Raw genomic sequence first — 14915 nt, 5'->3', positions numbered from 1 at the left:
CTCTCATAGGTAGGAGCAGAACTTCTATAGGCAGGAGCAGAGCTCCTATAGGTAGGAGCAGAACTCTTATAGGTAGGAGCAGAACTCTCATAGGTAGGAGCAGAACTCCCATAGGTAGGAGCAGAACTCTTATAGGTAGGAGCAGAACTCTCATAGGTAGGAGCAGAACTCCCATAGGTAGGAGCAGAACTCCTATAGGTAGGAGCAGAACTCCTATAGGTAGGAGCAGAGCAAATATCATGAACTAAATGTGAATGTGGCGTAAATAAACATCAGTCATCTGGAAACTGCTCCAGTTCCTGCTGGAGTTCACACTATAGTGCTTCATGGTTTATGTGCACATCTTATTCATTTGTGGTTTTCAAATGCTTTATTCAGATTAATTTATATGTTTTTCTCCATGTTGTGTAATTCATTTCATGTGGATTTTTCTTTATTCACATTCAGACTTTTGGTTGTTGTTTTTGGCCCGTTTTCTGGAACTCAGTCCACATGGCGTCTTTATTCCTCTTTATTGGTGTGGGACAGAAACAATCCATCTAATTACTGAGCCGGTTCTGGTCCATGTGAGCGGAACAGTTCAGACAAAGATGAGAACAAGCCCTCAAAGTGAGCTGCAGTGATCAGGTCCAGCTTCTGTTCATCTGTGTTTTGATCCAGTCAGGATCCACTCCTTCACAGTCAGCTGGCTGATGGCTCGGCTGCAGGTGATAGTGACGGTGTGGGAGGAGCTTCTTTCCTGAAGGACTCCAGTCTGTTTATCTGGAGAAACAATTCACAACGGATGTCATCAACAGGCTTTTCAAGACAAACAGCCCAACTCGTTATTAAACGTTTATCCCGACCAGTTTGTTGTGCCAGGAGGTAAAAAGACCTCTAAGAAAATATAAATGGATCTATTCACTGACTTTGCTCCAGGCCCTTCAGCAGTTATGGAAACGAATGAGTCCCGTCTAACAGGAATAAAACCAAAGCTGGCTTTGTGTGAGCAGCCTTCTGCTGCAGCACCAGGTTTGAGAACGCAGCGGGTTTGCAAAAGGAGCACAGAAGCCATGGTGGAGTTCTTTCTGCAGTGAGAGAAAAGTAGGAGGATAACGGCAGTTCTCCCTCCTTAGGCGCTGAGCCGCTTTTCAGCCTGGAGGATGACAGACGCTCAGACGGTCGCTTTGTCACACAGAGACAGTGCCAAGCAGATAAACTCAAGAGGAAAGCAGTGAATAATTTAGGAAAATTTCATTTATATAACAACTCATAATGCACGTCACATGGGCAAAAATTATGATTTTCTTCTGTTACCAGAGGCCAATTTAATGCCTTTAGGTTTTAAAGACCCTTGTCCAAAGAGGAAGGAATAACAGAACGCTTATATTTACTGGCAGCAGTAGCTGGAAAGTGTGGGAGGGGCCAAGTCCCTTTAAAGCAGACACAGCATTTTGTCTTCTGACACTTATTGTGTCATTAGCTGTGACACAAGTGGAATATTTCAGTACACTGATGATTGCAGGCTTGTGCACAGCTTGGAGTTGTTGATGTTGACAGGAAGCAGCCGGTTTTAGCACCAGGACAGCTGCGATATGGTCACATCAGTCACGTGGTCCGTTCTGCTGCTGGATCTGAACGGGCCTTCCCGCCCGAGATCCGCTGGGAAGCTCCGGTCATTCGCTGCGCCGCCTGCTGCTCCGGCTGAGAAACGATGCGGAGCCACAGACTCTGGCTGAATCAACCAATCACAGAGGACGCTCTGCCCCGCCGTCGGTAAGTGACGGGAGTTAAGACCAATCAGAGACGCTCTAGGCAGGCGGCCGAGGAGAAGGAAGGCGGGGCTTCATCGACACCGAGTAGATCAGCGGAACAAAATGGCGGCCGTGGCTGCTGAGCCAGGAGCTGTGGTTCCGACCACAACACGGTCCGAGAGTCCGCCCGAACCAGGACCGGAGAGCCCCGGACACCAGGAGGCCCCGGCGGAGCCCCGCGGGGCCCCGGGATCCGGTCCGGGGGAGGATTCGGAGAAGGGAGAATCCGGGGAGGGCCGCCATGTTGGTCCGGAGCAGAAGCCCGGGGCGGGACCGGTTTTACCCGGGTCAGACAGAACCACGGAGGATGTGCTGGACCGGAGCGGCGGCCACCCGGACCAAGCTGCGAGCCCGGACCTTTCGGACCTCCCTGTGGACTGCAGCGGTTCTGATCGGGCCTTTCCCGGACTGCCGAACTCAGACAATACCAGTACCTACCGAACCGTCCCCCTGGACCCGCAGCCCCCCGCCGTTTTCCTGCACTCGGTCCCGGACCCCGCTCCGGTCTCCGAGGCCGGACTCTCTTTGGCTGAACCGGCAGAACCTACCGAGACCACTGAACTGGACCGGTGCTACACGATTTTGGACCCAGAGGAGCGGGGTTCTGGACCTACGGGGGATTCTGTCTTGGATGCGGGTCCAGAACCAGGGGCCAGGTTCGCTAAGAGCTCACCAGGCCCCAAACACGAGGATTGCTCCGGATCAGAACCGAGATCTGTGCTGGACCTAAGTCCCGGTACCGAGGTCCGGGTCATCCTGGACCACGTGATCGATGACGCGCTGGTGGTGTCGTTCCGACTGGGGGAGCAAGTCTTCTCAGGGGTTCTGATGGACGTGTCCAAAAGGTACCGCTACACTTCCAGAACAGAACCGGTGCTGGTTTCTCTGGTGTTCTGACGCAGGTTATTATAGCGACTGGACCAGAACCAGAACTTTTAAAGGGGGGGGGGGGGGTTATGTGAAGACGGGTTCTGTTATGGTGACACTGACCCGCCCTGATTGGTTCTGGTCACTGATTGGATCTGGTCACTGATTGGATCTGGTCACTGATTGGTTCTGGTCACTGATTGGTTCTAGTTGGTTCTGGTCACTGATTGGATCTGGTCACTGATTGGTTCTGGTCACTGATTGGTTCTAGTTGGTTCTGGTCACTGATTGGATCTGGTCACTGATTGGTTCTGGTCACTGATTGGTTCTAACTGGTTCTGGTCACTGATTGGTTCTAGTTGGTTCTGGTCACTGATTGGTTCTGGTTGGTTCTGGTCACTGATTGGATCTGGTCACTTACTGGTTCTGGTCACTGATTGGTTCTAGTTGGTTCTGGTCACTGATTGGTTCTGGTCACTGATTGGTTCTGGTCACTGATTGGATCTGGTCACTGACTGGTTCTAACTGGTTCTGGTCACTGATTGGTTCTGGTTGGTTCTGGTCACTGATTGGATCTGGTCACTTACTGGTTCTGGTCACTGATTGGTTCTAGTTGGTTCTGGTCACTGATTGGATCTGGTCACTGACTGGTTCTAACTGGTTCTGGTCACTAACTGGTTCTGATTGGTTCTGGTCACTGATTGGATCTGGTCACTTACTGGTTCTGGTCACTGATTGGTTCTGGTCACTGATTGGATCTGGTCACTGACTGGTTCTGACTGGTTCTGGTCACTGACTGGTTCTGACTGGTTCTGGTCACTGACTGGTTCTGGTTGGTTCTGGTCACTGATTGGATCTGGTCACTGACTGGTTCTAACTGGTTCTGGTCACTGACTGGTTCTGGTTGGTTCTGGTCACTGATTGGATCTGGTCACTGATTGGATCTGGTCACTGACTGGTTCTAACTGGTTCTGGTCACTGACTGGTTCTGGTCACTGACTGGTTCTGGTCACTGATTGGATCTGGTCACTTACTGGTTCTAACTGGTTCTGGTCACTGACTGGTTCTGGTTGGTTCTGGTCACTGACTGGTTCTGGTTGGTTCTGGTCACTGATTGGATCTGGTCACTGACTGGGGACCACTGTTCTGATGGTACCGGTCCACTTTCTGACGGGGACCGGTACCATCAGAACCTCTGTCAGAACTCTGGGACTGCAGGTGGGCAGAAGGTTCTGGAGTCATCACATGGCTCGGGTCCAGGGGTTCTGGAGCAAGAAGGTTCACGGTGACTTATAGGTTGGTTCTGCAGAAAACGGACCCAGACCCGGTTACATCAAGTGCCAGAACCTCCACGGGTCAGAACAACAGGCCCGGTTTGGAAGAGCCATCGCTGGGCTGTGATCAACGCCTAGAGCAAAGACGACGGTCCAGTAAGGAACCTGACAGAACCTGCCAGAACCTCCCAGGGTTCTGGTTCTGATAAAGTGTCACCGGGCTGGCAGGTCCAATCTTTAAATTAACGAGGATTTCATTTTCTGAGAACAGCCGAGCTGGAAGTTCAGGACAATATGCTGGAAATTTTATTTATTTTACCGTTAAATTAAACAATTTGTTTATTATTTGATCAACAGATTAAACAATTAATTAATTAATTTACTGATCAGATTAAACACTTTATTTATTGATTTGTTTATTATTTTATCAACAGATTAAACAATTAATTAATTAATTTAATGATCAGATTAAACACTTTATTTATTGATTTGTTTATTATTTTATCAACAGATTAAACAATTAATTAATTAATTGAATGATCAGATTAAACACTTTATTTATTGATTTGTTTATTATTTTATCATCAGATTAAACAATTAATTAATTAATTTACTGATCAGATTAAACGCTTTTTTATTTATCTTGCCATCAGATTCAACTATTTATTTTTTATTTTAAGGTACTTTATTAATTTATTTTAAAATCAGATTAAACACTTTATTTTGTTGATTTATTTAGTTATTTTATCAACAGAGAAAACACTTTAATTAATTTAATAATTTTTATCATCAGATTAAAGGCTTTCTGGGTTTCTGCCCCACAGCATGCTGGGAAAGCGCCGCGTCAGCGCTCAGGGAGAGGAACGGACCGTTCAGCCGCCATTAGCTACCGATTATTAATTTTCTGTTAAATGTTGATATCTTACCAGCATCAATATGCTGCATAACTACAATCATGAAATTCACGTAAAACATGTTTTAATAAAAACGATCCAATTTGAGATCAGATCAAAAAGAATCGATTTCAGATCTTCAGAACTGATTCCTGAGCTTTAAACCTGAATCCTGATATTTGAACCGATTCCTAAGCTTTGAACTGATTCCTGAGCTTTGAACCGATTCCTGGGATTTGAACCGATTCCTGAACTTGGAACCGATTGCTGAACTTGGAATCGATTCCAGGGATTTGAATCGATTCCTGAGATTTGAATCGATTCCTGAGATTTGACCCGATTCTCTCCAGCTGTAGCCCAGCTGTAGTGATCCTGGAGGCAGCTGGAGCGTGTTCCTCCCAGAGAGGCCGTCTTCAGCGAGGCACTGTGGCTCCACCCACTGTGGGAGGAATGGCTTTCCCATCCATCCTCACACTGAGGGGCCTCACTCAGGGGCCACACCCACTGTGGGAGGAATGGCTTTCCCATCCATCCTCACACTGAGGGGCCTCACTCAGGGGCCACAGCAGCCGCTGGTAGAGGGTAAACTGGCAGTTGGTAGTTTGATTCCTCCTGCCGTTTGCCTCGCACCGATGAGGATTATTATCTGACGCTGCTACAACAATGAAGGTGAAATGGCACACCCAGCGCTATTCCCACTTCATCGCTGCCCCCCAGTAGAGACGCCCAGGGCAGAGAAGCACGTCTGCAGGTTCTTAAAGTACCTTCTACCATGCTTCTACCATGCTTCTACCATGCTTCTGAGGGAACATGTGGAAGAACTTCATGGCGTAGATGATCAGCTGGTGTGGGACAGATCCATGCCATGGCCACCTCAAGCCAGATGACGCCAGGTCAGTCTTAGCCCAGATCAGTGTGGAGTGCTCCCCACACCCTGGGAACCCTGGGAACCCTGGCACCCTGGTACCCTGGGAAGCCTGGTACCCTGGGAACCCTGACAGCCTGGGAACCCTGGGAACCCTGGTACCCTGAGAACCCTGGCAGCCTGGGAACCCTGGCAGCCCTGGGAACCCTGGTACCCTGGGAACCCTGGTACCCTGGCAGCCCTGGGAACCCTGGTACCCTGAGAACCCTGGCAGCCTGGGAACCCTGACAGCCTGGGAACCCTGGTACCCTGGGAACCCTGGCAGCCCTGGGAACCCTGGTACCCTGAGAACCCTGGCAGCCTGGGAACCCTGGCAGCCCTGGGAACCCTGGCAGCCTGGGAACCCTGGCAGCCCTGGGAACCATGGCTTCTGGCAGTTGGTGTCGGTGTTGTTGTTCTGGAGCAGGTAGGTCGTCATCCTTCTGGCTAGCACTGAGAAAAAGATCTTCTCTACATTTAGAAGGCGATGTTACAGAACCGCCCAATACGTCTCCTTGGGAATGAAAACCGCTACCGCTGTTTGCCACTCGGCTGGAACGAGTTGTTTTTAATAGAATTACCCATAATTGGTTAAATTACATGGCCAAAGTTATTATTTTTTTGTTGTTGTATAGAAATTAAGCAAACCGGAAGGAAAATAAGGGGGAAAAACTGAAAATAGCACCAATATAAATGAGTATTAATTCATCAAAATGGTAATTTGAATCTAAAAGCACAAGTGTGACCAATTTAGGACATTTCCTTATCACAGAGAGCTCTGTGCAACGCACCAGATGATTGTTGGTCGCCTCACGCGTTTTCACGTTAAATCAACGTAGAGAGGCTAATAATTAGCCAGCTAAACAAAACAAGCTAGCTAACCAGCTAGCTAACAAGCCAGCTACCCACAACAGCTGAAAACATCAATGCCCCAGACATGATGACCAAGGCAGGTAAAATATGAGCATGAGGGATTGCTGCAAAGCCATCAGCAATGCAGACGACTTGCACGAAGGTGCATAGCCACGTTATTTGACACCTTATAGACTTTTATTTATACGTCAGCAGATCACTGGCTGCATACAAGGTTTTTCAGAAATATCACGTCCTGCTGGTGTTAGTTGTTATTTTGGTGTTTTATACTTTGCTTTTTTTCTCAGTTTGTTAGTAAATAAAGCCTTTTATGTTTATTTAACGTAATACTAATTAAGGGAAGTACGTACTGCATGTCTGCAGCAGGGGGTACAACAAGGGAGTGGCTAACAGCTATTAGCATCTCTCAGCAGAAAGGTCCAAGATCCAGTGAGAAAAACACAAAAATATGATTCTTGGAGGGAAAACGTAAGCTTTCATGGCTTTGGGTCGATGAGCCGGTCATGGGGACGATGGAGAGGCTGTCCACAGGGAGAGTCGTCTGCATTGTTGATGGCTTTGCAGCAATCCCTCATGCTGAGCATGCATGAAGCGACAGTGGAGAGGAAAACTCCCCTTTAACAGGGAGGAGAACCTCCAGCAGAACCAGAACCAGGCTCAGTGTGAACGCTCATCTGCCTCCACCCACTGGGGCTTAGAGAAGACAGAGCAGAGACACAGAAAGCTCAGAAGCTCACATTGACCCAGGAGTACTTTCTATGGTAGAGAAGACAGAGCAGAGACACAGAAAGCTCAGAAGCTCACATTGACCCAGGAGTACTTTCTATCTATGGTAGAGAAGACAGAGCAGAGACACAGAAAGCACAGAAGCTCACATTGACCCAGGAGTACTTTCTATGGTAGATGGTAATAGAGGATGATCTGCCTCCCCTGATGATGTCACAGCTAACAGAACGCCAGACCAGGTGTACCTTCTATGGAGAAAAAAATGACAGAGAACAAAAAGTTAAAAGCTGAAATAACAACAAACAATGCAGATTGGAGAGCAGTAGGAGAACTCAGCAGAGAGAGAAAAATAGACCCTGATGTCCTCCAGCAGCCTAAGCCTATAGCAGCATAACTATAGAGGTAGCTCAGGGTAACATGAGCCACTCTGACTAGAAGCTTTGTCACAAAGGAAAGTTTTAAGATTAGTCTTAAAAGTAGACGGGGTGTCTGCCTCACGGACCAAAACTGGGAGTTGGTTCCACAGGAGAGGAGCCTGATAGCTAAAGGATCTGCCTCCCATTCTACTTTTAGAGACTCTAGGAACCACCAGCAGACCTGCAGTCTGAGAGCGAAGTGCTCTGTTAGGAACATACAGGGTAATTACAGGATTCGGTCCTAAGGTTCGCGTGTGGTAGGGACAAGACTGCTTACATCAGGGGTTTTCAAATTCATTGAATGTGAGCCTCCCCTTGGAATAGGTAAAGATACCCCCCCCCCCCCCCACCACCACCACCAACCTACCACACAGGTCCCTGCAGTAAATGCATCTTTCTTTTGTGTTCCTGGAACGCTGTGTTTCAAAAACAACTGATAGCCCAATACATGTTTTTTTTATTGTATTTCTTTTAACAAAGTGCATTCATAAAAAGGCCTATTCATAAAATATACCTCCAAATATTTCCATCTTACATGCTACTTTTACTGAAACATCACGGACAGAGAGCTTAGTTTTAAAATTGAACTGTTATTAGAGCAAATTCATAAACAATTGTTTTCAACAGCAGACAAACTGAACTAAACAGACGGCAATGTCAAACTGAACTCACGTCAACAGGACACATTAACTGAAATAATAATAATAATAATAATAATAATAATAATAATAATAATAATAATAATATTAAAGAAAACCTGAACTAAACAGACGCCAATATCAAACTGAACTCACGTCAACAGGAGACATCAACTGAAATAATAATAATAATAAAGAAAACCTGAATTTAACAGACGTCAACACTTTCCATATTCCGATTTACTTTTTAGGCTAATTATACACAATTTAGACCTAGTGCTATTTTAACAAACAAGCATTTTATTAGATGTTATCTCTTCTGTTGTATTTCTGATGTTTGGCATTTTGTTTTGCCTTTTGTTAAAGTGCTCTTTAAATAATAATGATGATGATTAAGATCTGACTACATTTTTGCATCACCTCCGAGAAGCTGGAAAGAAAAGAGACAAAAACATTTTTCACACCTAACTTAATAACTCTTAGTAACTCTAATATTTTAGTCTAAATATTTTAGACTAAATATTTTAGGCTAAGATATTAAACTTTTTATTTTTTTCCTTTTTTTTTCTTCAATCCCATGGTTATGTTTAGTAATTTTTGCCAAAGGCTGCAGGATTATGATTTAATCCATCTGAATGCAGTATCTGCAAGCCCTACTCTGATTGGATGGAATAAAACCTGTCTGTCATTGGCTGGTGGACAGTTTTTGAAGTCGTGAGCGCAGAAACAGCCAGCGAGCGCACGGCTGGTGTTGAGCGTGGAATGAGCAGGTGTGCCAGCAGAGATGGAGCTCTGGGTTGAGTTTTTTAGAGTTGAGCGCCAGACCGGTTTTAAGCGTTGACAGTTTTCTCACTGGGCGCTTGGATTAGTTCCTGCTCGCTCAAACAGAAGTTGAGCGGCAGAACTGTCTTCTTCTCTGTCTTCTCGCGCCTCCCCTGTGACTCTTTGGCGCCCCCCAGGGGAGGCGCGCCTCACCTATAAAAACCACTGGCTTACATCATTCGTTTGGCATCGCGCCTCATTTTAAGAAGTGGCTTGTAAATATTCCCGATGCGGGACCATTGGTAGTCATGTTCAGCGAGTCTCTGAACAAATCAGACAAAAATAAGCAACCGGACCTTCACCTTTGCGTGTGGAACAATGACCATGGGACGTCTTCGAGCTTCACGGTTCCCTGGACACGCTAAGGCTGGAGAGTTTACACGGGACACACCGCCGTCTGTTATTTAACCTCACTGCCAGATGTTCCTCCTGCTGACTATTTCTTTTGAGCATTTGCCATTTTGTCAATATTCTGTTGGAAATAACCCCCCCCATCCTGTGTTTGTTTCTTGGTCGGAGGTTAGAGGGAAGTCAGAGTTTTAATCTCACTGATCCAATATTGTGGCTGCAGACTTCGGCCAAACCTGTCGGTCCTGATCAGATTTATCTGCCCTGTATGATCAAAGCGTCGATTAGTGATGATGCCAGGAATCCCTGATTTAACCAATAACGTCTGTGTCTGCAGGTTCGGACCGCACGGTATTCCCATCACCATGTTTCCCAGACGGGACGACCGCAGTCGTCCTCCAGCGTCTCTGCAGACGGTGACCGCTGGTGAAGAGCCGTCCGCCAACCAGGAGGAGGCCGTTTCTGTCGCCCCACCCCACCCCAAGCCCTGGAGCTCCAAACCCCCGCCGCTGTTCCAGGAGGGGGCGCCGTACCCCCCTCCTCTGTTCATCAGGGACACCTACAACCAGGCCTTACCTCAGCCGCCGCCACGCAAAATCAAACGGCCCAAACGCCGCTACCGCTGTGAAGAGCCCACTTCCATCATGAACGCCATCAAGCTCCGCCCCAGACAGGTTCTCTGTGACAAGTGTAAATGCGTGGTAGCGTCAGGGAGCCACAGGGAGGCGCGGCGAGGCGTGGTGGAGCTAAGGGGCGAGGAGGCGTCACGGCGGCGGCGACCGGCAGACGTTCCCATGTCGTCAGAGTTAAAACGTCTGAGGATCGACGACAAATCAGGACGCGCCGCTGCTGACAAGCGCTCGTCAGGGACCCAGGTGACTTCGTCCTCCCGCCGCGTCCTACGGGACGTGGTCTCGTCCTCGGCGGCGCCGTCCAGCCGCATTCAGCTAAACTCTAAAAAGGTCCTGAGCAAAGTCTCAGAGCGCCCCAACCCCCGCAAGGTTCTCCAGAAGCTGGCGCCACACCACCGGCCCAAAGAGCAGAACCAGGACAACAAGGCGGTGACCCGGGCTGCTGCGCTGCAGAACCACGGTCAGAAGGTCCACTTCACCCGCCGCCTGCAGCACCTGGGCGGCGCCGCCACCGGCACGCCGCTGCCGCCCAGGATGCGCCTCAAGCCTCAAAGGTACCGTACCGACGAACCGACGCCGTGCCCGGCCTCTGAGCCTTCGCCCAAACCTGCCACAAGCCCCGCCCACACACCTCCTGCTGCAGCTCCTCCCCCAGCACCTCCTCCCCCGTGTGTCGCCGCCGTAGGAACGAATGAGGACGAGGTGGTGCAGGATGGAGCTGGCTGGCAGGAGGTGGAGCCTCCTCCGCCTTCCTCTTCCTCCTACTCTTTAGACTCCTCCCACTCGGAGTGCAGCTCCACAGAGACCTATGATCTCCCTCCTCCTGGAGACGTGCCCTCCTCCTCCTCCGGCCCCACTCCTGCACCTCCTCCCTCCTCCGCCCCCTTAGTTCCTCTCTGCCCCGCATCTTCGTCCCCAGCTCCACCTGCCGCCGAAGGTGAGGACGAGGAGGACGGAGGCGACGTGAAGCGGCGCAGGAAGCTGTCCACTTCCTCCTCCTCCTCATCTTCGTCCTCCTCGTCTGTCTTCTCCAAATCGGTGTCCAAGTGTCTGTTGCCAGACGGCCGCACCGTGTGCGTGGGCGACATCGTCTGGGCCAAGATCTACGGCTTCCCCTGGTGGCCGGCGCGCGTGCTAGGCATCACCGTGGCGCGCCGCGGCGACACGGGGCTGGCGGTGCGGCAGGAGGCGCGCGTCTCCTGGTTCGGCTCTCCGACCACCTCCTTCCTGCCGCTAGCTCAGCTCTCGCCGTTCCTTGAGACATTTCAGTCGCGCTTTGACAAGAAGAGGAAGGGGCCGTACCGCCGTGCCATCGCCGAGGCCGCCAGCGCCGCCAAGCAGCTGACGCCCGAGGTGCGCGCGCTGCTCACGCAGTTCGAGACGTGACATAGGCCCCGCCCCTTTCACGAGCTGGGAGGAGTCAGCCCCAGACTGATAAAGACTGTTTCCTAAGTGGAGAGGAGGGGAGGAGCCTCTGATGGCAGGGGGCGGAGCTTGTATCTTCCACCTGCCAGGTGTTAGTGGCAGCATTTCAGCTCACTTTGCATTTCGTTTTGTAGACTGTTGCGTTGACCCGTTCTTTTCTAATTTATCAGGGGATTCTGACCGAAGATTGGCTGACAGAGTTGACATCTTGATGATGTCACTCTTTCACCACACCTGTTATAAACACTAATTCCTCACCTGCCTCTATAATGTTGAAGGTATTGATCAAAATGGCAAATGGCTATTTTTCAATTATGCTGCGACGCCCCCTCAGGGCGGCTCATTGGTCCAACCATGGCTTGAAATGCTGACACATCACTTCCTGTTGGAATTTGAATTAAAATATTTGTACTTTTTTTTGAAGTTCTGTTTAGACGTTTAACTGTGAAAGTGAGTGTGGTCCAAACTGAGGCCGGGGGTCCAAAGCATAGTTCAGAGTTGGAGACACCTGTCCCAGGTACGCCATGCATCATCACACCTGCTCTTCGATTGGCTCCAAAAATCAGTTCCGTTATCTGGTCAGGCCCCAGTAAAGCGGGTCAGGCCCCAGTAAAGCGGGTCAGGCCCCAGTAAAGCCGGTCAGGCTACAGTAAAGCGGGTCAGGCCCCAGTAAAGCGGGTCAGGCTCCAGTAAAGCGGGTCAGGCTCCAGTAAAGCGGGTCAGGCCCCAGTAAAGCGGGTCAGGCTCCAGTAAAGCGGGTCAGGCCCCAGTAAAGCGGGTCTGTTCCCAGTAAAGCGGGTCAGGCCCCAGTAAATCGGGTCTGTTCCCAGTAAAGCAGGTCAGGCCCCAGTAAAGCGGGTCAGGCCCCAGTAAAGCGTGTTAGGCCCCAGTAAACCGGGTCAGGCCCCAGTAAACCGGGTCAGGCCCCAGTAAAGTGGGTCAGGCTCCAGTAAAGCGGGTCAGGCTCCAGTAAAGCGGGTCAGGCTCCAGTAAAGCGGGTCAGGCTCCAGTAAAGTGGGTCAGGCCCCAGTAAAGTGGGTCAGGCCCCAGTAAAGTGGGTCAGGCCCCAGTAAACGGGTCAGGTTCCAGTAAAGCGGGTCAGTCCCCAGTAAAGCAGGTCAGTTCCCAGTAAAGCGGGTCAGGCTCCAGTAAAGCGGGTCAGGCTCCAGTAAAGCAGGTCAGTTCCCAGTAAAGTGGGTCAGGCTCCAGTAAAGTGGGTCAGGCCCCAGTAAAGTGGGTCAGGCCCCAGTAAAGTGGGTCAGGCCCCAGTAAAGTGGGTCAGGCTCCAGTAAAGTGGGTCAGGCCCCAGTAAAGTGGGTCAGGCCCCAGTAAAGTGGGTCAGGCCCCAGTAAACGGGTCAGGCCCCAGTAAACGGGTCAGGTTCCAGTAAAGCGGGTCAGGCCCCAGTAAAGCAGGTCAGTTCCCAGTAAAGTGGGTCAGGCTCCAGTAAAGTGGGTCAGGCCCCAGTAAAGTGGGTCAGGCCCCAGTAAAGTGGGTCAGGCCCCAGTAAACGGGTCAGGTTCCAGTAAAGCGTGTTAGGCCCCAGTAAACCGGGTCAGGCTCCAGTAAAGTGGGTCAGGCTCCAGTAAAGCGGGTCAGGCCCCAGTAAAGCGGGTCTGGTCCCAGTAAAGCGGGTCAGTTCCCAGTAAAGTGGGTCAGGCTCCAGTAAAGCGGGTCAGGCCCCAGTAAAGTGGGTCAGGCTCCAGTAAAGCGGGTCAGGCCCCAGTAAAGCGGGTCTGGTCCCAGTAAAGCGGGTCAGTTCCCAGTAAAGCAGGTCAGTTCCCAGTAAAGCAGGTCAGTTCCCAGTAAAGCAGGTCAGTTCCCTATTATTATTCATCTCTGATCACTGATTGGATCTTTAAATTTCTGCTTTGATGATGATGATGAAGTTCAAAGACGTTTTATTCAGGCGATGGGCCGATGTCTCACTCGCTGTGTGTTTGGACACCCTGAGCCTGAGTCCATGGACCGAGGGACACGTAGGAGCGGTAGGACACACTGACTGTTAGACAGGATGATGAAGGTGGATTCTCTCTCTCTGCTGTGGTACCGTCGGACTCTTTTTACCGTCTGTTTGCAGATCAGAGATTCTGAACCAGTGTACATGTTTTGCTCCTGTTTTAAATCTGTTAATAAACTGTCAACCTGCTCTTTGAATCCTCGTGGTCGTCATCATTTTCACTCTCTCTGCGCCGCCTGGCTGTTGGGGGGCTGCCGGTGCCTTGCTCATCAGCACGCCTGGCTGCTGCCCTCAGACTTTCTCACCTGCAAACAGATGTTTGGTAAACGGGTCTGCAGAGCTGCTTCGGACCTTCAGAGTGAGAAAATACCAGCAGGCACTGGCTCAGCCGGGTCATCACTTCTGTCTACAGTCTAAAGTATTCACGCCCTTACAGATCGCCTCAGATAGTCAACAAACGTTTAAACAGAACCTGAGAAAAACCTACGCAGGTTTCTATCAGAACCAACTGGACCCTGTGGGAAAAGTAATCACGCCCTCAGACCTGCCATCAGGTTTGGATTTACTCCGGTTCTGGGAATTGTTTTAGTTCAGACACACTGGAGGATTTAACATGCAGACTTTGACTAGGCCACTGTGTTTAGTCACTGAGGTGGACTTGGTGCTGTGACCCGAGTCCCGCTATGAGTGATGTTTTGGTGAGACGGATCTTTGGGTTCTTTTGGGTCAGCCGTGGTCCTGGAACTGTCTCTCTTTTTATTGTTGAATCATGACCTCAGTAATGGTTACGCAATCAAACTGAACGACAACACAAGTGAACACAAAATGCAGTTTTTATTATAAAGGAGAAATAACTCTAAAGCTACATGTGTAAATAAGCCCCTCAGTTATAATTAGGTTAATACATTGTTTTTATAATCGCTGAGTGGCCAACCAGTTACTGGTTTCCATTATTTTCTTCACTTTATGAAAAAAACAACTACTAACATTTTATAAAATAAGCCAGAAAAGAGACATCATTTCAGCCGTTGCTGTGAATCAACCAATTCCCTTCAAAAGTAAAATGAAGTCCACCTGTGAGGATTAACGCTCAGGTTGGACATTAAGACCAGTTTACAACAAGGCAGGGAGAAAGATAAGAAGCAGCTGGTGGAGCCATGGCTGCAGGGGGGGGTACCTGAAAGTCAGGTGAAGTGACCAGACTGTGGTCAGGCTCACCTGAGCTGTCATGAACTCACCTTTCCTGCAGGCTCCACAGGTGCAGCAGCACTGAGCAGGAGGCCGGAGCGCCATGAAGACCAGGCAGCTCCAGACAAGTCAGGGACTAATCCGGTGACAAGAACA

At 49.7% G+C, this 14915-nt stretch overlaps 1 protein-coding gene and 1 long non-coding RNA gene across 2 annotated transcripts; both read left to right on the top strand.

Annotated features, from left to right (window-relative positions):
* Positions 1 to 1533: 1533 nt before the first annotated feature.
* Positions 1534 to 12034, top strand: pwwp2a (PWWP domain containing 2A). The gene is made up of 2 exons (XM_012853589.3): positions 1534 to 2638; positions 9892 to 12034. The coding sequence occupies exons 1-2, from the start codon at positions 1857 to 1859 to the stop codon at positions 11570 to 11572; spliced, it is 2463 nt and encodes an 820-aa protein (XP_012709043.2). The 5' UTR covers positions 1534 to 1856; the 3' UTR covers positions 11573 to 12034.
* A 944-nt stretch (positions 12035 to 12978) lies between these two features.
* Positions 12979 to 13768, top strand: LOC118561249. Its single transcript, XR_004929880.1, has 2 exons — positions 12979 to 13365; positions 13426 to 13768. It is a non-coding gene; the product is annotated as an uncharacterized LOC118561249 (long non-coding RNA).
* Positions 13769 to 14915: the final 1147 nt, after the last annotated feature.

Source organism: Fundulus heteroclitus, unplaced genomic scaffold (assembly GCF_011125445.2).
Source record: "Fundulus heteroclitus isolate FHET01 unplaced genomic scaffold, MU-UCD_Fhet_4.1 scaffold_59, whole genome shotgun sequence".
In the NCBI taxonomy this organism is placed as follows: domain Eukaryota; kingdom Metazoa; phylum Chordata; class Actinopteri; order Cyprinodontiformes; family Fundulidae; genus Fundulus; species Fundulus heteroclitus.
The sequence above is the reverse complement of the archived record's forward strand: the minus strand, read 5'-3'. Positions and strand labels throughout refer to the sequence as shown.